General features: G+C 50.0%; 1 protein-coding gene across 4 annotated transcripts in view; it reads right to left on the reverse strand.

The window, feature by feature from the left end:
• Positions 1–1291: 1291 nt before the first annotated feature.
• CMKLR1 (chemokine-like receptor 1) overlaps positions 1292–21948 on the reverse strand; it is a 54733-nt gene continuing 34076 nt past the window's right edge. For 3 of the 4 annotated variants that reach the window (XM_011975551.1, XM_011975552.1, XM_011975553.1), the window contains 2 exons: positions 6849–6924; positions 1292–6208 (listed from right to left, as the gene is read on the reverse strand). In XM_011975551.1, coding sequence (XP_011830941.1) covers positions 5090–6208; positions 6849–6851 — 1122 coding nt within the window. In that variant the 5' untranslated portion in view covers positions 6852–6924 and the 3' untranslated portion in view covers positions 1292–5089. The remainder of the gene's footprint in view (positions 6209–6848; positions 6925–21948) is intronic. The other variant, XM_011975554.1, reaches the window with a different exon arrangement.

The following is a 21948-nucleotide window of genomic DNA, read 5'->3' on the forward strand; positions in this document are numbered from 1 at the left end:
GAGAAAACTTGGGTAGCTTTTAAATATCTTTCCGATAGTCCGTTTCTCTCCAGCATCACCTCTGTTTACTCAGTCCAGATGCCACCATGGCTTATCTGAGGCTTCAGCAGCCTCCAGGCTTCCCCCGCTGCCCCTCTCCAACCTGTCCTCACCAGAGCAGCTAGGGGCATTGTTCCAGCATGCAGATCTGAGGTCAAGGCTAAAGTGAACTGTGATCATGCCATAGCACTCCAGCCTGGGCAACAGAGACTCTCTGTCTCTAGTGTGTGTGTGTGTGTGTGTGTGTGTGTGTGTGTGTAACATTTACTGGGGTTGTTTTCCATTGGGGGAAGTGTATAATTTTGATCATTGGCTGTCTGTCCCATAAGTCAATGAATGAGTTCAGGAGGACAGGAACTGTGTATGTCTTGATCATCTGTCTATATTCAGTGCCTACCACAGAATTAGGCAAAAAGGAGGTGTTAAATGCATTTTAATGGAATGGATGAATGGGTGGATAGATGGCTATGTAAGTGAATGGGTGAGTGGATGGATGGCTAGGCGGATATTGAGATGAAGAGCTGGGTGAGTGGATGTCGGAGTCAGTGGGTAAGTGGGTGGATGAGTGGACGTTGGGGTGGATGGGTGAGTTGACCTTGGGATAATGGGTGGGTGGATATGTGAGTGGATATTGGGGTGAATGAGTGGGTGAATGGGTGGGTGGATGTGTGGCGGATATTAAAGTGAATGGATGGTAGATGTATGAGTGGATATTGGGATGAATGGGTGAGTGGATGGGTGGGTGAATCTTGGGGTGAATGGGTGGATGGGTAGATGAATGGGTGGATAGGTGAATGGAGTGAATGGGTGGGTGGACAGGTGGGTGAGTGTTAGGGTGAATGGGTTGGTGAAAAGATGAATGGATGAATGTATCACAGGAGCATCCGTCCTTGGGCCACTTGATGCAGTGCCAAAGAGTCTAGACCTGGCCATGAGGAGGCCTGGTTTGTGTCCCTTATCTGCTATGGTTTGCTATATTATCTTGGGTGAGTAACTACCACTTTCACATCCTCAGTTGCTAGAAAAGTAAAATAAGTGAAAATAATTTTTTTCGAAATGCAATTTTCTTGGACCTCAAAGGTTTGGGAATGGCAGGTTGGGGACTTCAGGGCTTCTCCTGCTGCCCACAACATAGCTCTGTGACTTTGCACTGGCCGCGTCACCTCTCTGAACCTCAGCTGCTGCTCTGTGAAGTAAGTGGGGAAGGCAACAGGGAGGTAAAGGCAGGAACCTCCAGAACTGAGCCACACACTCTCGCTTCAGTCTCTTTATTCGAGAGAAACTGTGTCCTCAAAGGGAGGAAGTAAGCAGACCCCATGCTGAATTATTTCACAGTAGAAATAGTAGATTCCTCTGTGGTCCTAGATACCAAACCCAGCAGCAATTTTCCAAACCCAGGATTTGGTAACCATGGGCCTAGGGCATCCCAGCCCCAGCAAGAGCATAACATGTTAGGGAGGAACGAGAGATCATGGCAGGGCAGGAGTTGAGGAATCACCAACCACTTCCATCCAAACCAAACACCACCTCGTTTTGTAGAGTCCTCAAGGGAAGTTCTCAAAACCTCAGTTCCCTCATCTGTGAAATGGGACATATCTGGGCAAGATGAGTTTGAAGGTCCCTTATGGTTCTCACGATTGGATTCTATCTTCTCCCATCCATCCAGGCTCCCAATCCCACCAGAGCTGACTCTGGGTTCGAATTTGAGCCAATCCCTTCCCTTTGTCAGTGCCCAGTTTCCTCACCCCTTCTGAACCTCGCTGCCAGAATCTCTGTGCCTCTTTTCTGGAGGGGGACCCCGAGAACCTGCAGGGCTCTGTGTGACCTGGGATTTATCTAAGGCTGGCAAAGGCATCCTGGTGCCTCAGGCCCTTCGTGTTCTTGCTCTTCCCTGCTCCCTGTCCTTGCTGGCTCAAGGGTCAGCTGGAGATGGTTCTGAAATCCAATTCCTCCCTCTCTTTTGACTTCCATTCCTCTCCTCTTCTCTCTTTCTTTCTTCCTCCTCCTCCTTTTCCTTCTTCTTCCCCCCAACCTCTCCTTCCAAGGGCTGAAGAAGTTGGGCATTCAGGCAGCTGACCTGATTCAAAGCCCAGCTCCATACCTCACTAACTGTGCAACTCTGAACTACTGAAGTCTGCTCTTGAAGCAGAAACTCACTTTCTGCACCCCCCGCCCCCACCTTGCTATGATGTCCCCATCTGCCAGGGCCAATTTGAGGTTTCGATGTTTGTGCCTGAACTATCAGAGGTACTTCATGAATGCCAAATCCCTTTCCTTCATCATCATGCTCCGGGACATTTCTGTCCCCTCTTCTGTCCCTCCCCTAACCTCAAACACTATCTTCTTTTCTTTTCCCTCTACCTCTTGTCCTCACAATCCCTCAGCCCACCCACCCCACTCAGGAGGCAGGGCTAAGCAAGGCCCCATAGCTGAGTCCTGGGCCCAGAGAGAAGGCTCTGGGCACTAAGTGTGTTGGTTGCCTGTGCAGCAATGCAGGTGAGCACACTTTGCACACTGCAGGGATGATATATGCATGACCCATGGAGAGTCTCACGTGAAGCTGTGGGGACAAGACTGTATGGGACGTTAAGGCTGCATTTAAGTACTTGACAGGAACCTAAGTCAGAACAGGAAGACCAGCAGAGCAGCCAGAAAGAGGGAGGCCAGACTCTAAGGAGGAAAACAGCTGGTATGAATTGCGCTTCTGTTTATCAGCTTTTCCAATGACAACATGAATTCCTGGCTCCCCCAGCCTGGCCTGAACTGCCAGAAGCCCAGGAAAAGCAGCATCCTAGGAGCCAGGAGGCCCAAGTCACTGATGACTGCTGCTGCGACCTGGGACAGAGCCCGTCCCATCTCGTGCCTCAGTAAATGTGGAAAGGGGGGAAATGGGGGCCACTGAGCAATATTTAAAGCTCCCTTTTTGCTCTCAAACCATCTATGTTCAAACTCTTGAAAGCATTCAGAGACTCCAGCTTGGGGTCAATTCAGAGCTTCCTTGTCATAGGCATTAAGGCACAATAAGAGAAGGAACAGTTTGTCTCTTAATGAAGTGTGATTCCAAACAGCCTGCGGCCTCGGGAACTCGCCCAGCGCGGGGTAGACATTGCATCTGTTCGTTGCATCTTGTTGGAGAATCAACTTAACAATGAAGGGACTTGGAAGAGAACAGAATGTGGACACTTAGGAGCCAAAGGGCCTCGGGCCCACAAGAGGCTGCCTCCTGCCAGCCTTCCCTCCCCATTGCCTTGCTCTCCGGAGACACAGGAGGTGGGAGCCATGGTAGGAGGCTGTTAATTGCCGTTGAAGGAGCTGGAAGCCAAGTGCATTTTCTCTGCCATGTTGCATCATTGTTGAAAACTATTTGCAAAGTTTCTTAAAGGCCATTAAGATGTTCATATTCATTTGCAGAAGAATCAATATTTATGGTAAAAATCTCCAAACTTTTTAGGTCCTTCCCAACTCTGCAGCTTCATTTGAGTCAGGCAAACTGAAGTTCAAATCCCAGCTCTGGCAGAGACTAGCTGGGTACCTTTGGGCAAGTTACTTAACCTCTCTTAGCCTCAGATTCCTCCTATGTAAAAGGGAAGTTATAACCGTACCTAACTTAGGGTTGCTGTAATGATTAAATGAGAAAACATACATAAAGTGCATAATATGAAAAGTGCTAAATAAATGTAGGTTATCAATATACTAGAATAATCTCCACAGATAAATTCCAACTCGAAGAACAGAGTTTCTGGAGCCAGACAGAGCCAGGTTCAGATCTTAACTCTGCCACTGAGTAGCTGTGTGATGTTGGGCAAGTTACTTTCCCCCTCTGGGCCTCAGCTATGTCATTTGTAAATGGGGCAATGACACTCTGTTTCACAGGGACGTGTTAGTATTAGATGAGAAAAGCCATGCCAGGCACCCGTATCCAGGAGGTATTTGGTGTCTGCAGCTCGGAAACACAGTTCAAGGAGTCCAGCTCCAGACTCTGTTTCAAGTGACTAAGTCCTCGGAAATACTCTTCTTCCCAGGGGACTCTCCGGAGTTGCTTCCCAAACTGCATTTTGGACCCGTCTCCAAAGGCATTGAGGAAATTAACCAGAATAAGAAGCCCCACCACCAGTGTTTTATTCTAAGCACCTCCAGCCCGAGCTGAGTGGATTAGGAAAGGCAGAAAAAATCCCTGTGATGGGGTGAGAGCAGCTGGTGAAGATGCCTGCCACAACCCCACCCCCAGGTAAGAGGGGCAAGGCGAGATCAGGGGCTGGCACCACCCTGACCCCCCAAATAGCTCCAGACTAAAGCACCATCAGCCTGCGATGTTCTAGGGTGAGCTGCTCCATGCCTGCATCCTTTGAAGGTTCTTTTCTCCTTTCTCACTCCTTTGCCAAATCTCAAGTCCTCATTGCATCCCTCACTTGTCTTGCCCTTGCAGAGAGCCCACATGACCTCTCAGAACGGGTTATCTGTCTTCCTAGCTGATCTGAAAGCTAAATTCATGGCCTATGGAGTTCATGGGCTGATATGTCACCTTCCTCTCCCAAGTCACCTATGCATTTCCACACACTTTAACACAGGGCAGTGACTTGAAGGTAGGGTTTTCTGGCCAGCTACTGATAATAGGTATACAAGGGCCAGGTGTGATCTGCATCACACCAGGTTTGCTCTGACCTCCCCACTGCTCACACCAGGAATGGACCTTGGAGAGTGTCATTTCTGGGGTGTGCACAGTAGGCAGCTTAATCCCACTGCCCTATGCCAATCCCAGTTCATGGCAGTGCTTTTGAGAGTTCTTCCTTTTTTGCTTTGAGTCAGTCAAGGCTGGTCTCCCAAGAAGCATAAATTGCTAGTCCAAGGCTGTGTGGAACACAGCATGTTCTGTCCACTAAGAGAAAGGGGTTCCAGGCCCTCGAGTCCCAGCATAAAACACTGTTCATCCCCATGCAAAATGCAGTGGGAATTGGCGGATGCTAAAGAGGTTCTTGCCTTGATCTTCAGAAGACATATCCTTGGGTGTCCCTCGGTTGAGAGGGCCCATTGAGGGGTTCCCCGGTGAGGCTCAAAGCATGCTGGTCTCCCTCTCATTCATCGAAGTCCTCTCATTCATTGATGACATCTTGGTAAAGCTTCTATGGCTGGGGTAGGAAGAGTGGCCTGTGTCTTCACTTAGAGCATTGACCAGGCGGGAGAAGAGGGCCACCTTGAACTTCTTGAAGTCCTGACCCATGAAAACATACAGAATGGGGTTCATGCAGCTATTGGCAATGGCGAGGGCAGTGGCCAGCGGCAAACCCAGGCTGAAGACGGAGCCAGGCATGGCAGTGTGGTGGAGCTCTAGGAGGTTGAGTGTGTGGTAGGGGCACCAGCAGAAGAAGAAGGTAATGATGATGGTCACGATAATCTTGAAGGGCTTCTTGGTCTTGGCCAGGCGGTTGCGCTGCAGTTTGCAGACGATAGTGAGGTAGCAAGCTGTGATGATAAGGACTGGGACCAGGAAGCCACAGAGGAAGCGGGTGACAGTCACCACCATGTGCCGGCTATACCCCACAGGGTCCATTTGGGAGTGAGCGGGCCACGAGGAAGACCCAGGTGTGGACAGGCTGAAGTTGTTGAAGCAGGATATTTTCCCATGCAGGTTGGCTGTGTCCCGGAAGACGAGAGATGGGGAACTCAAGAAGAAAGCCAGGACCCAGATGAGCATGCAAGCCATGTAAGCCAGGCGAACGCTGCGGTGATTCTGGGACCAGACAGGGAGGAGCACAGAGATGCAGCGGTCGAAGCTGATGACAGTCAGCAGGAAGACACTGGTGAACATGTTGTGGATAAGAAGGAAGTTGCTGATCTTGCACATGGCGGTCCCAAACACCCAGTGGTAGTCCATGGCAGCATAGGTGATATGGATTGGGAGGAAGACATTGAACAGGAAATCTGCCACTGCCAGGTTGAGGAACCAGACTGTGTTCACTGTCTTCTTCATCTTGAAGGTGGCAATGATGATCACCAGACCATTGCCCAGAATCCCGAGGAAGCAGACGATGCTGTAGACCACCACCAGGAAGATCCTGGTCACCCTGGCTTCCAAGGGGGATAACTCCTCCAAAACCACAATGGAGTCTAAATAATCAGGGTATTCATCACCATAACTGAGGGAAGTGTTGTAATCTTCATCCTCCATTCTCTGCAAGAGAAGACAGGGACCATTAGAGGAACCCTAGAGCTGGCTTTAAGAGGTTGACCAACACCAGCAAGAACAATAATGTTCTCCCTGACTCTGAGCAAGTCCAGTTTTGTGATTTAACCATTTCCTTCTTTGCTATTTTATTTGTTGAACAAATGCCTCTCCGGTACCTCCTACATGCCAAGCACTATTCTAAGGGCATTGCATCCTATACTCTCTTAATCTTCACAACAACTCAGTGAGGTAGGTAGGTTATGAGCCTCATCTTACAAGTGAGGAAACTGAGGCACAGAGAGCTTATGTCACTTGCCTGAAGTCCTACAGCTAGGAAAAGGCAGACCTGTGACTCGAATCCAAGCTTCAGAGTCTATCCTTTTGACAACCATGTTTTCTGCCTGCCTGGGGCCTTCTCTTCCTCTAGAGCCTAGTGAGGGAGACAATTTTTCACCAAAAAGTCCCTCAAATAATGGAAACATTGCAATAATGCTAAGTGCAATGAAGAAGAGGTATGTGGTGCTGTGAACTTGATTCCAACATGCTTCTAAAACCGAGTGGACAGCCTCGTTGTGATCCCTCTGTGCACCCAACCTGTCAGTGATCACTGGTCCCCTTTGGAGTTCAGACCACAGGGTTTCCTCACCATTCACTGTTGTGTTGTCTGCAGCTCTCCAATGTGAGTCATCAGCCAATCAGTCCCAGTACACAGCTAGAAACACCTGCAGGGAAGAAAACACAAAAAAAGCAGCAATTGGATCCGGGCCTAAGAACCAGAGGGTTGAGTGGACCCAGCCAGAAATAAGATCTGTTTATTCTTATTCCCATTTTACAGAGAAGGAAGCAGAAGTTCAGAAAGGCTGTTACTCAGCCAAGGTTATGCAGCGAGAAAGGGATGGAGCCCCTTGAACCTAGGTCAACTGACTACCCAGGTCAAGTGCTGGACCCTTCATTCTAACCACTCCCCTCCCCCAGCACATCCCTAGCTGACAGCTGGAGTCAGGCATGAGTAAAGGAAGACACAGAGGAAGAGCATGGATGGCTCAATCCACTACCAGGTTGGGACCCAAATCCACTACCAGGGCAGGACCCAAAAAATACTATTTCAGGCAGTGTGAGCACAGAGAAAACAGAAGATCCGCACAGAGTACCTGCTATGTGCCAAGAACTTTTATTCCTTCTTGTTATTTAGTCTTCCTGGGGACTTTTCCAGGCAGGTGTTATGACTTTTGTGTTAAGAATTAGGGAGACTGAGGCTCAGAGAAAGAAGCATCATTCTCGCTGGACTTTCTCTGGGCCCGATGGGAACCATGAATGAGATGCAGGCTCTGAGGCCACAGCAGTCTGGTGTGAAGACAGACACAAATATATTCACCAAGCCTCCGCTGTGCAGACAACTTAAGTGGCACTTCAAGCAAGCCCCATAACAATCTTGCTGAGTATTTTTGGAAAAATAAACAAACATATTCTGAGGAGTTTGCAAGTTTGCAAGATCTTAGAGGCAGTGATTGCATGCAGGGTTCATACCTAACCCCAGACCCTTACGAGCTGTGTGGCTTTGCGCAAGTGATTTCTCTTCCATGAATCTCAGTTTTCTTGTCAATAAATGGGAATTCTCACTTCACAGAGTGGATATAAGAACTAGAAGCATCAGGAATGTGGAGCGTTTAGCTTGGTATTGGCACATACTAAGCCCTCAATAAATACTAGTGACTGCATTATTGCCTAGAGGTGCGCAACTGATGAGAAGGATTTAAAATCAGGGCTCTGATACCCCAGAGCCCATGCACTTTTTTCTGCCGGTCAAGATCTCCCCATCTTGTCAAATGGGCTCCAAACCAGGTATTTCAGCTTGGCGAGACTGCCAATTGATGCTTCATTATAAATAACTCCACCCTTCCTGCACACAAATTCATTACTGATCCTTCCGGGCTTAAGGTTATATTTTATTACATAAAAGTCATCTTTTACTTTTATTAAATAAAAGCCACTTGGAAAATTCCATTGAGGGCTTTGCACTCAAAGGGCTCACAATCAAAGCTTGGGTGTCATCCCACTCTATGCTGGGACAATATTTCAGTAGTGCCCACCACGGGGTCCCCAAGGGTTTCCTGTGGCACTGGAGTGCAGAGAGAAGATGGGGACACTGGAGCTGGCCTCCCATGACTGGAGGAAACCTGACGGGTGTGTATGACCGTAGTGGGGAACGCATATTGAGCTCTTGTGTATGCCAGGGACCATGCTGAGCCCTCAGCCCAGATGGTCTCACTTTAACCCCATGAGGGGCTACAGCAGGGCTCAGAGAGATCAGGACCCATGCCCAAGCATGCAGGCAGGGGCTGGAAGAGCTGGGATATGAACCACATCTGCAAAGTCTGGGCTCTTAACCATCACTCCACACTGCCCCTGAGACCATGATCTGCTCAGATTGATGACCATCACCAACCTTTCTTTTGGAAGAAATGACGAAGTTGACATTCCCTGTGCCAGACTGTGCAGGCACCAGGGATGAGGACATGGCCTTACTAGGGTCCCTTCCCAAAAGGAGCTCACAGGTACAAGCAAAGAGACAGTGTTGAGGCTGGGGCAAGACTAGAATGCCCCCCAGAAGCCCAGAGGAGGGGCTGTTACCCAGCCTGGGAGTCTGAAGCTTCCTGGGGCCAATGGCATCTGAGCTGAGTTTTAAGGACAAGTATGAGTTAAGAAGGTGGAAGGCACAGAAAGGAGGAAGGGCATGCCAGGCATCTCCCCATCTCTGACCTTCCCCTCCCTCACTGACAGTGGGCTGGGTATGTGAGTCCCGAGAGGAGGTCGAGGAGGATCTGAGACTCAGGACTGAGTGCTTTGCACAGCATCTGCAGAGATACAGCCTGAAGCAGATGACATCATGTCGGGCTCTCTGGCTGGGCGGGGAGCAGCTTGGGGTCAGAGGCCATGTTTTTTCATCTTAGACCTGGGGCCAGGCTGGGCTGGCACAGAATGGCGCTGACATCCTCCGGGCATGTCTGTCCTTCCACCCCTGACTCCTCATCCTTCCAGGAATTGAGTGGATTCGTGTCCCCTGTTGGTGCATTCCCCTCCACCCGAAGACCCCCCTCTGTCTCTGGAAGTGTAAGGGAGGCACAAGTCACGGGTTTGCTTTGAGCCTCTGCTCTGTCCTAACACACATCCCTCCTGTCCTGAGCACATTTCTGCTCCCAAACCAAGCGGAAGAGCAGACTCTGGGGCCCAGTCAGACTGCCTGCATCCACATCCTGGATCTGTAGGAACTCCCCTGTGACCTTGGGCAAGTCAGTTACCTTCTTTGCAGCTCAGTTGTCTTATCTGTAAAATGGGCTTGATAATAATAGCTCCTATCTCATAAGAAGATGGTTGTGAGGATTAAGTGCTTGGAACAGGTCCCCTTATGGGATAAGCACTATATCGTTGTTTTTGTCGTTGTTATTATTTCTCAGGCTTCCACTCTTAACTCCCTTCTAAAATGGTCTTTGCCTGGGATGCTGGGACGAGGCTAGGAAGCCAGAGGACCAGTGAGTTCCTGCCCACTTGTCTCTCCAGTTGTGGGATCAAGGGCAGGTCAGAAAGGGACATAGAGGCCGGGCACGGTGGCTCATGCCTGTAATCCCAGCACTTTGGGTGGCTCAGGCGGGAGGATCACTTGAGGCCAGGAGTTTGAGACCAGCCTGGGCAACATGGTGAAACCTCGTCTCTACTAAAAACACAAAAATTAGTCGGGCATGGTGACATGTTCCTGTAATCCCAGCTATTCAGGAGGCTGAGGCAAGGGAATTGCTTGAACACAGGAGTGGAGGTTGTGGTGAGCCAAGATCACACCATTGCACTCCAGCCTGGGCGACAGAGTGAGACTGTCTCAAAAAAAAAAAAAAAAAAAAGAGGGACACAGGTAAAAGATTTTGCTTCTCTAAACTCTAATGTCTCAAGTAGGGGTAAGAACACCTCCCTCATGCTGTTGGGAGAATCGTGTGAAGACAATGAAGCCTTTGCCAATTGTGAATTGTAAAGAGCTGTCAAATTCTAGTTACCCAAATTCCTTAAATTCTTCACAACCAGGAAGCTTACGAAAAAAGTATGTGTCACTATATATACCGCTGACCCTTGAACAAAACAGGTTTGAACTGCATGGGTCCACTTACATGTGAATTTTCTTCTGCCTCTGCTACCCCTGAGACAGCAAAACCAATCTCTCCTCTTCCTGTTCCTCAGCCTACTCAATGTGAAAACAATGAGGATGAAGACCTTTGTGGTGACCCACTTCCACTCAATAAATAATAAATATATTCTCTCTTCCTCATGATTTTCTTAATCACATTTTCTTTTTCTCTAGCTTACTTGATGGTATGAGTATGGTATGTAATACATATGACATAAAAATATGTGTCAATTGGTTGTGTATGTTAGTAACAATACTTCTGGTTAACAGGAGGTTATCAGTAGTTTAGTTTTGGGAGAGTCAAAAATTATATGTGGATTATTGACTGTAAAGTGAGTTGGCTCCCCTAGCCCCCGACTTGTTCAAGGGTCCAGTGTACATAATATGTACATACATATAGTTAACATATGCTTGATCTCTCACTGTATGTGCTTTGCAAGACTCCATAATAGCCTTGTAAAAATAACTCCTATTTGCAGATAAGAAAACTGAGGTTCAGAGAGGTGAATACACTTGCCTGGGGCCACACAGCAGGGAGCTCTGACTCCAGAATCTGACTTCCAAGGATCCCAAGTGAAAAGGCTCTTAGGCTCCTCCTGTTTCCCTGAGGGATTATCAGCTCTCATCCCAACCACTCTGACCTCTGTAAGCCTCAACCTTCAATCCTGATAGCCCAAACCTTTGTCACACTCCTGATCCTGCCACAGAGCTGCCTTCTCTGAGCCACCTTCACAGATTTCCCTTCATCTCCTCCTCAAGGCCTCTGCAGTCAGTTACCACATGAAATCACACCTGCAGTGCTGTGTAATTCCTAGTCAATGATGTTGCTCACTGACTCCCTTGGGGTACCCTTTATGAAGCTCTCTGCCCAGTGAGAAATATGAGAAATACTCCGGAGGATCCAGGGTAAGGAACAGTGTTGCTTCTCTTGAGGAACTGGGTTGCTTTCTCGCTCTTGATCATCCATGGTCTACAGCTGATCACATTTCCCTTTTCAATGTGACCACAAGGAAGCTCAGAGTCATGTTTGTTGGCCAAAGGCACAGAAACCTCTAGGCTGCAGGTTTCTGCACTGGTTTTGGTTGGTCCTTATGTCTACATCCAATTATACTTTATATTGGTTTTACTTCCTTGTAATAAGTAATAATTGACTGGGTGCACATAAGAGCCCAAACACTGTATCAAGCACTTGCACTGCATCAGCTCATGCATCTCCAACAACCTCCAGGAGTGGTACTGCTATCACTCCCATTGTAAAGGAAGGAAGTGATGCTAGTGTCACAGACTTCAGCCAGTGACAGACCCACATCTGGGTTCACTCTGACTATGAGCCTTGCTCTTCACCACACTGCTTACTGGAAAGGAGAACACATTTACCGATGTCTGTTCACACCTTTCCTGATGCACCAGGCCCCCCAGCTCCACCCTACAGGGACACCCTCCTTCTTGCTCCACTTTTCCTAGCCCCTCAGGGAATTCACCCTCCCAGTTTTCAGGATAATCTAGCTGAGGTCTGGGGTGCACACACACACAAACACACACACACACACACACACACACACACACAGGGGTTACTCCCCAGAGACCACATCATTCATCACAGCCCAGGCAGGCAGGCTGGCCTGACAGCAGTTAGTCTGCCTCCCTTTCCACCCTCAGCTGCCCAGAGAACCCAGGGGAAGCCCATTCTCCAGGCCCAGCACCAAGATTCTGTCTGAGACCCTGAACTCATACTGGATTTGGCCCCAGGGCAAAAGCCACCCCGCCCTTAGCCTCCTGAGTTAGAACTCCCTAAGCCAGTCATACTGGTCCATTCCCTGGGACAGTCCCAGGAGGGATCCAGAAGGGAATGCCAGGGAGAAGGTGGCAGCACAAGGCCCACATGTGGGCGGCAGGAGACTTGCTGTGTCACCTGAGCAAGCTGCTTCTCCTCTCAGGGCCTCAGATGTGCAATCTGCAAAATGGGGATGATAACAATACCCACCCCACCTGCTGTGCGGGACTAGAATGCGCTAAGGTGACAGGAATTTGTTTTTGGAGTCAGGACTGGGCAGCAGACGATCTCGAGAACACTTTCAGATCTGGGATGCCCTGCATATGCCTGCACCAGGTGCTCCTCCCAGCTCATCAGTCTTGCCAAGAATGTCAGAGAAAGACCCCGGAAGGTCAAGGCCCCAGAGGTCTGAGAGCTGTGCTTTGTGGGAGAGGCATGAACTGGAACAACTGAAACTTTTCTTGACCAACACATTTACTAGGTGGCAGTCTCTAAAAATCAAAATCACTTTTTTTTTTTCAGTGTAGGAGTTTCCACTCCCTTTTAAATTCCTTCTCTAAGCTCAGCCTCATCCCTAGCAAGCATCCCCTTCTCTAGGAAGCATCCCCTCTCCCTCCTGTAGTAAGTGGAAGGATGCACTCTGCACTCCCCACCCCTGCAAAATGGTGCATCCACTAGAAGCTGTCAGTGCGACTTTGTTTGGGAAAAGGGTCTTTGCAGCTGAGATTAAGGTAAGGATCTCATGAAGAGGTCATTCGGGGTTACAGTGGGCCCCAAATGACAGTCACCGTATAAGAGGAAAAGCAGGGGGAAGATTTCACATGGACAGAGAACAGAAGGCCATGTGGAGACGGAGGCAGAGACGGGAGGGATGCTGCCCCAAGCCAAAGAACATCTGGAGCCACTAGAAGCTGGAAGAGGCGAGGAAGGATCCTCCCCTGGAGCCTTCAGAAGGAGCATGGCCCTTGATTTCAGAGTTCTGGCCTCCAGAACCATGAGCGAATAAATTCCTGTTGTTTTAAGCCACTCAGTTTGTGACTGTTTGGTATGACCGTGCTGGAAAACAAATACACGCCCCATTCTGGCTCCTACAGGGTCCTGCTCACCCAGGTGGGGCACATGGCATTTATGTGATTATTGCTGGCTTATGCATCTGATTAGATAACAAGTTATCTGAGGACAAGACCTGGGTCTTATTCAGCTCCATTTCCTCAGACTGCAGCAGAATCCAGGCACCAGACAGTGCCTCTGGATACTGGGCTTTGTTCGGTTTCGTTTTGTTTCTCTGACACTACGGACCAGGGCGCCATGTGGCTTGAGCTTACTCACAGCATGGCAGCTTCAGGGGAGTGGGCTTGTTGCCTGGCAGCCCTGAGCTCCAGGAGCAATGTGCCAGGGAACATGGCCTTTTATAACCTATCCTTGGGGGTCAGTGCTTGGAAATCACATAGGGGTCACTTCGTTCATACTCCTTTTATAACTATTTTGAAATAATTACAGACTCACAAGCAATTGCAAAAGTAGTACAGAGAAGTTCCGTGTACCTATCACCTAATTTCCCCAATAGTAATATCTTACGTAACTCTAGTGCATTACCCAGGATATTGTTTGATGAATGAATGAACGAATGAATGAATGCTTTTTTTTTTTCTATCTCACTAGGTCTGTCTGGATATTACAAATAATAACAGTGACATTGTTGATGCCATAGAACATAGAACAACACAACAAAGGGATTAAGGGCCCAGAATACGGCTTCCCATCCATCAGGGCTGGACTCTTGCTCCATGACCTGTGAGCTGTGCGACCCTAGGCACATTACTTAGCCCTCTCTAAAGCCTCCATTTCAATATTGGTGCAATGGGGATAATCCAAGGACCCACCTCCTATGGCTATTGTGAGAACTGAAGAAGTGGTATCGGTGAAGCATTTGCAGCACTGCCTAGCATAAGGAAGTTCAACATTAATCATTAATAAAGTACTTCCTTTGTGCTGGACAATGAGCCAAGGAGTTTATCCCATCTCACCCAAGCCTCATGACCACCCTACAGGGTTAGGACACAATTGTATGCATTTTCAGACAGGGAGGGACATAGAGGCTCAGGGGGGTGAAATAAGCCCTGTGAAGCACGTTGCACTGTAGAGCAGAAAGCCAATGTTGTTATTTTTGTTATCAGCGGTGGCTCTGACCACAATCAGCGCCCACCTAAGTCTTTTTTTTTTTTTTTTTTTTTTTTTTGAGACGAAGTCTCACTCTGTCACCCAGGCTGGAATGCAGTGGCGCAACCTCGGCTCACTGCAATCTCTGGGGTTCAAGTGATTCTCCTGCCTCAGCCTCCCAAGTAGCTGGGACTACAGGTGCAAACCACCACACCCAGCTAAATTTTTGTATTTTTAGTAGAGATGGAGTTTCACCATGTTAGCCAGGATGGTCTCGATCTCCTGAACTCATGGATCCACCCACTTTGGCCTCCCAAAGTGCTGGGATTACAGGCATAAGCCACCGCGCCCATCCATGTCCACCCAAGTTTTCTATCAGTACCTGGTTCTGACTTTCACTCTGTCCAGTTCCCCAGGCCTCTCCCTCTGCTGCAGACCATGTCTTACCTGACAATGCCACCCAGGCCACCCACACAAAAAAGCCCTACTATGTAACATGTGCTCATCCTCCACCAGCCCCCAGCTCAGTGCCTGGCACATAGTAGGCACATAATAAGCACATGCTTTACTATTGCTGGCATCATAATTTATTAAACACCTACTATGTGGCAGGAGCCAAGCCCATTAGAAATGTTGTCACAGAATGTTCCCAAACAACCTTGCAAAGGGGACAGTATTCTTCCCCATTTTACAGATGAGGAGACTGAGGTTTTGGAAACATATACAGCTTAATGCCCATGTTGTTGCTGTTGTTGTTGTTGTTAGTGTTACCATTTGTGGCTCCACTCGATTGCTCATCTTGTGTTTGCAAATCCGAACTCCACCTCTCTGCCCTGAAGCTTAGCCCACGCGGGGGCCCAGACCCCACCCTTATAATGGGCTACACACACATACACAGGCATGCGTGCTCACACAGACACACACACTTCAAATGCACACACACACTCACACACTTCCTGCCTCCAATGTAGGAAGATATTTACAATCTCCAAACCCAAAAAGGATTGCTATCTAGCGTACTCAAGGGGCCCCTTCCTGCAAATCCAAAAAACAGCGACCCTAACAGGACAATGGGCAAACGATAGGAACAGGCAATTGACAGGAGGGAAATCCCCAAACCCAGGCATATGACAAATTGAAGATCAAAGAAATGCACATGAAAACCACAACCAGATGACATTCTACACCTTCTAGACTGTGGCAAGAACTAGAAAGCTGCACGCTTCCCAGGTTGGCCAGGTGGGAGCACAGGCACCTCATGCCATGCTGCAGGTACCTGCCAATCCCCTGTGATGGCTCCTGAGTGAATACCCAGGCAATGCCCCACTTCCCTGCAAGGAAGTACACAGGGAGGTGTCCATGTGCATTGTCTTTCAGATATGTCTTCTTTCCCTAGAAGCAAATTCTCAACTGACGATTCTGGCAAAAGTGATTTATTAAGGAAGCATTTCAGGAAAAACTGGTGAGGGAGTGAGGAAGTAGGAGGAGGCCAGGCAGGGGTGCAGCATCCCACAGAGTCCTACAGAGGGTGGCCTTGGCTCACGCCCATCGAGGACCCTGGGAACAGTGCAGGTCACATTCCAAGAGTATTTGCATGCCTCCACCCTGTCCTGGAGTGCGCACTCCCAGCCGCTCCCAGCCTCTGAGGTCAGTTCGCCAACAAAGAGCCACAGGTGCTGGCTTTTGGGACCCTAATAGTGCTGCCCTACATTGAGAACGTGTCTGCAAAGCAGCAACACATGTTTTGCAAGAATCCAGCCAAATAGCAAGATGCACATTGAACACATTAGAATGGCTCCATGGCAGAGAGGGTGGGAGGGGTCACGGGACTAGGAAATAGGGCTACTGGGAAATGAGCGCTGTGAAGAAAGAAAATACAAGTGCAGAGGCTTCTGGGGGGCCCCTGATGGAGAAGCGGAGGGATGGAGGGGTATAATTATGTCAACCTTCCCTCCTCTCCTGAGGTCCAGAAAACCCCAAAACAATCAAACAAACACTCCAATCCCTGCCTAGGGCTCATGCTTGGGTGGTGCCCAACTCAGAGTCTTGGTTACTGAATCCCTGACCAAGCCACAGTGGCCAGGCAGGGGGCCAAACACTCAACCCTCAGAACCCCACCCATGTTCCCCGTTAGGCGGGAATGAACTTGGACCAGCCAACGGAAGTAACGTCAGCCCAGCCAGGAGCGGCTGTGCAGAGTCCTGAGCCCCCGTCCTTCCTTGCCAAGCCCAGCCCCTGCAGAGGGTGGGATGGTCACCAGGCAGATGATCGTGTCCTGCCCACACCCCCGCTGCTGGACCCTTGCTGGGAAAGGGACAGGGCCTCAAGGTCGCATCTGGCTCCTCCTGCCATGCAGAACAAAAGCCTCGAATGGACATTATTGGCTTAAGTTTTATTAAACAAATACATATACAGTCCTCTGTATGGTTCAACCACTATTCTAAACACAGCTACTAATGAGAAAACAGGCATAGAGAAGGTAACTAACGTGCCCAAGGTCACATAGAGGGCTCAGGTAAGTAAGGTAGGTCCAATTAACCATGCTGAAAGAATGCTCAGAGACAGGCTTCAAACCCAAAGCCTGCTGAATTGACAAGCTCACTCTGTCCACTGCCTCGCCTCCTTGGAACATTCCAGAAAACTCTAGCTTTTGCCCCAGTGGAACCTCCCAAGGGCCCCCAAAACATCAATCTGGCAAGATTCGGCGTGTGCATGTTACAGACGGAGCAAGGCAAGGCTCCGGGTCCTCTGCGATTTTCTCCCCCAGGTCCCTCTGCCTCTGGTTAATAGCCTGAATGCGAAATGCCTCCAATCTCGGTTACAGGAGAAGCCCTTTGGAGGCGGGAGTCATTCATTTATTCATCCATCCTCCAAGGACATGTGGAGCCTTCTGCGCCCCAGTGCTGGCATGGCTGCTGGGATGCAGCACACCATGGGTGAGAGCACACCTTTTCTCTCTGCAGACTCCCCCTAACCCTGCAAGGTCTTGGCATCAGTCCCACTTTACCAACGGGGATGTCTGAAGCCGAGGCAGGGGAGCAAGTAGCTTGCCTCACACCTGCCTGGTTGGTTGATCGATGACAGTGTCAAGCAGGGATTGCAGGACTGGAGGAGAGCAAGGCTGGGTGTTTACCCTCCGGCTCCTTCCCTGTAGGGTCTCCATGGGTCAACTTGGCCACAGCTACACTCTCCAGGCGCCAAGAACCACTGCTCCCTCTTGCCCCTCCACCTAGGGGCAGTGAGTTCTCCTTGCCATTACCAGGACTGGGATTCAAAAACCGAGTTCATATGGATCCAGGGCCCCACCTCCTCTGGCAGTTCCCTTGCCGGTGTGTGTCCTAGGGGCTCAGTGTACAGCAGGGCCAGGGGCCATCTGGGCAGCAGATATTTGCCTTCTGCTTCCTTGATTAAACCCCTTTGCCCAGTGGGTTCCTTATGTCGCAAAGCACTGGCTGCTTTTCTGCCCTGGTCTGTCTGTCTTTTGTCTCTTTCCCTACTTCCACCTCTGTCCTGTTCTTACTCTCTTCTGTCTCATATCTGACTTGTTCTTTCTGCCTCTCTCTCTCCCCTAGTCTCTGTGTTTGCCTCTGTTTGTTCCTGGCCCTCTCCATCTGTTCCATCTCTCTGCAGTCTCCCTGTCTTCTCCGTCTCCACCTCCTCCTCTTTCTCTTCCCATGTTGCCTCCATCTCCTGCATGCCGGTCATTGGTCAGCCCTCCCCCTCTGACAGGCTCAGCTGCCCCTCACCTGCAACATTCCTCACCTGTGCTCCCAGCCAGCCCAAGCTTCCAGCAGCCGCTCTGTCAATCTGCTGTCTCTTTCATCGCAGCCTACCACTAACCTCTTCCTGAAAGCAGGCCACAGGCCAAATGCGGGGGCTTTATCAGGGCCTGTGGGCGTAAGAGCCCATCAGGGAAACTGGAAACATTCCTCGCTCTGCAAATGACCATGTTTGGCCTGGCTCCTGTCCCCATCTTCTCCCCACATGCCCCACCCTGACCGTCCAGCCAGATGGCTCAGACACCTCTCCTCCAGTTCTGTCAGCCTCCAAAAGTTGCTGGGAGGCCCCTCAGAGGACATCTCTTGCAGCAGAGGAAACAGACCCAGAGAGTGCATGACCCTCTCTAAATCATAGACAGGAGGGACTTGGTCTCTCTTGTTTGTGTTATATCCCCAGAGCCCAGAACTGTGCCTGGCACTTCCGTAACTTGTGCCTCAGTGTGGTGCACATAGACTGTTGCATAGATTTGCAAATAGGGAATCAGAGAGGTGAAGTGACTTGTCCAGATTCACACAGCCTTTAAGCATCAGCTCAGGATTTGAACCAAGGACTTTTTGACCCCAAAGCATAAGATCACAGCCTCAGCCAGCAGCTGAAATATAATGAGGCCTGCCAGTCACCACTCTTGCCCTCAAACATGTCTCTTCTGAGCAGCATACCAGCCTCCCCCAGGCCTGGACGACTGGAGGTGCTGATGTCTTCGCCTGCTGCCAGAGTTTCTGGGCTCGTCCCGTTCACCAGATCTCCTACCCTCCAGGGCAGAGAGAAGGGGCAACTCATCTCCCAAGGATGGCTCCAGAGACACCTCCACATCCCTGTATCCGCAGGCTCTGAGTGACTCGGGAACCTGGAAACCACACAGTGCCTGCAGATGTTCCAACCACAGGCCTGGCTGCCAGCCCCAGGACAGAATTAGCTCCGTGTCAGGACAGAATTTCCTGCCTGGTCCCACGCCCACATGCGGGAGCTCGCACTGAGTCACCGCAGCAGAGCACAGTGGCACGGGCTGCCTAACAGACTATCCCATTTTCTTTAGGATTTGGAAGGGGCCACGACGGAGCTTAGGACTCCATAAGAATGGGCAAAAACAAGGAGCTTATGCCCCTGAACCCAGACAGCCCACCTGCTTAGAGGCCAGGAAGAGCAGCTGATGAGCACACGGACACAGGAAGACCCCCCAAAATATTCACGCCACTGCCTGGCATCCTCCCATTAGAACACTACTCCTTGAGCCTTAAAAGCATTTCCTTCCTCCCCGGGGATCTCTGTCTCCAGATCCCTGTCTGTTCTGTGCCCTACAGGCTGACCTGCTTGAAAGCTCAATAGGCTGTTTGCTCTCTGACCTCTGGTTTGATCTACAACTGCAGGCGTGGAACGTGCAGTTGGTGCAAACCCTCCAGCTCCCTCCCTGTCAGGGGTGTGCGGCCACAGTCACGCTCCTTGGGTGCCATAACTACTTCCTGCTCTAGCGCCTCGGTCTAGGGGCAGTGAGTTCTCGCCTTCACTGGACCCGGAGTGTGGTAGGGATCCCTTGTACTGTCTACCCTTTTGTCAGTCCTCCCCTGACTAAGTTCTCGTTAATCACCTCATTTGAGTGGGTCGTCTGTCTCCTGCCAACACTCTGACTCAGAAACCAGACTCTCCACGCCTCCCCCTCCCTACCTACCCCCACATCTATCAACAAGTTCTTCCCATTTTGTCTCCCCAACAACTCACCAATCTGAGCATCACCTCTGCTTACCTATGTGGCTACCTGGGACTCCTAACTGGCTAGAAACCTATCTACCTAGTACATAGACAATTTTATTCCCAGTAGACAAATCTTTTCAAGAAGCAAACCACATCATGTCACTCCTTGCTGAAAACCTCTTAGCACCTCCTTGTTCTTAGAATCAAGACCAATGCCTTACTATGGCCGGAGCAATCTAGACCCTGCCTACCTGAGGACTGCGCTGAGGCGCAACCCCAGACCCAGACTGAACTCCGACCAAGTTCCATGAGAACACGCCGTTGCAAACTCAGCCTCATTATCTTATTGGACACCTAGCTGCCCTTTTACCATCTCCCCAGCAGCCATTCCTAGCCACAGAAGGTCCCCAACAAGAGCATTTGATGGACATCTGTCCTTCCAGGCCGGGAAGCCCCTGTAGCCCCCAGTAATGGGTCCTGTGCACAAGCCCTAAGTATCTTCCCAGCCACCCAGCTTGTGCCTCTCCCCATAAACACTGCCCCAGCCCCTGAAGCTGCCCTATAAACAAATTTTCTCCCCTGCGCATATCCCACTGGACTGGGAGGCCCAGCACCATATTTTGTTAATCCCCTGACGTCAGCCTTGGGTCCACTCATGCAAATAATCCCCAAGCTATGAGCACATTGTAGCTACAGGGCAGCTGGTGCTGGGGCTGCTCACGGCTTGCTCAGGATGTGGTCGAGAAGGCAGCTGGGGTGAGTGACTTCTGCCCATGCTGGGAGCCAGCCTGCGGTGCGCACTTGGTGTGCTGTTCTGAGTGTGGGCTTGGAGTCTCAACTCTGGGAGGTGGCGGAGGCCCCACATGCCTTACAACCAGGTCAGCACAGCTCACCCTCTGCCCTTGCTTCTCTTCTCTGGCACCCTGAGATACCTAGAAAGTGGCAACTCAAGCAACTTCCCCAGCCACAGGGTCCCAATCTGCCAGGGGGCAGGGAGAAGGGCGCGGAGGTGGAGAACCCAGACTCATGTACTCGGCAGCCCTTGTGTTTAAGTCCCACGCCTCTCTCCTTCCTTCTCTGTGGCTCTGGCAGATGAGTGAGAAGAACATTGCACCAGGCCCCCCAGACTCACACAAGAGCCCTGGCCAGGTATACTAGATGCAGCGGGCCATGCTGTGAAGGAGCACTAGACCCTAGCGTGTCTGCGTTAAATAACATCAATCATAACCACCGTAGTAACTACATTCTAGTGAACACCTACTATGTGTGCTAGGACATTGAGAAGCCCTTTTTGAGCATCATCTCACCCAACCCCATGAGACAGTGACCCTTATAATGTCCATTTTAGAGCTGAGAAACTGAGCCCCAGGGAGGTTAAGAGTCTTGCCTCACGAGGTCAGGAGATCCAGACCATCCTGGCTAACACAGTGAAACCCCATCTCTATTAAAAATACACAAACAAAATTAGCCAGGCGTGGTGGCGGGCACCTGTAATCCCAGCTACTCAGGAGGCTGAGGTGGGAGAATGGTGTGAACCTGGGAGGCGGAACTTGCAGTGAGCTGAGATCCCACCACTGCACCAGCCTCGGCGACAGAGCAAGACTCCATCTCAAAAAAAAAAAAAAAAAAAAAAGTCTTACCAAGGTTATGTGGCTGGTGAAGGGCAGAGGTGGAATTTGAACCCAGATAAAGAATCTCATGCTCTTTCTTTTGTAACACACAGGCTGTACTTAGCAAATGTCCTTAAATATATCCCTGACTCTTTGGTCCCTCAATTTCCCCATCTACGAAACAAGGAGGGTTGGAGTTATCTCAAAGTTCCCTCTCAGCTTTGAAAAGACACCATAACTGAATGAACCAAGTGTCTATTTCCAGCCATGGGGCCAATATAAAAACACAGCACGACTCTGCTCCATGCTGTGTTATCCTGGGCAAGTTGCTTTACCTCTCTGAGCTGCACTGGAGTCACCTACGAAATGGCAATAATAAAATCTTCCTTTCAGGAAATCGGGTCAGCGGGAGGGTCTGGATAACGGGATTTTCTGGAATCCTGATAGCTCTAAGATCTCTGGGCCAGAGGTTCAAGATTGATTTACGCTCCATCTGTCCTGCCACTCCAAGAGCAAGACTGGGGTCCTGGCTGCCTGCAACAAGGTTGTGTGATGCATCTCT

Source organism: Mandrillus leucophaeus, unplaced genomic scaffold (assembly GCF_000951045.1).
Source record: "Mandrillus leucophaeus isolate KB7577 unplaced genomic scaffold, Mleu.le_1.0 Scaffold157, whole genome shotgun sequence".
In the NCBI taxonomy this organism is placed as follows: domain Eukaryota; kingdom Metazoa; phylum Chordata; class Mammalia; order Primates; family Cercopithecidae; genus Mandrillus; species Mandrillus leucophaeus.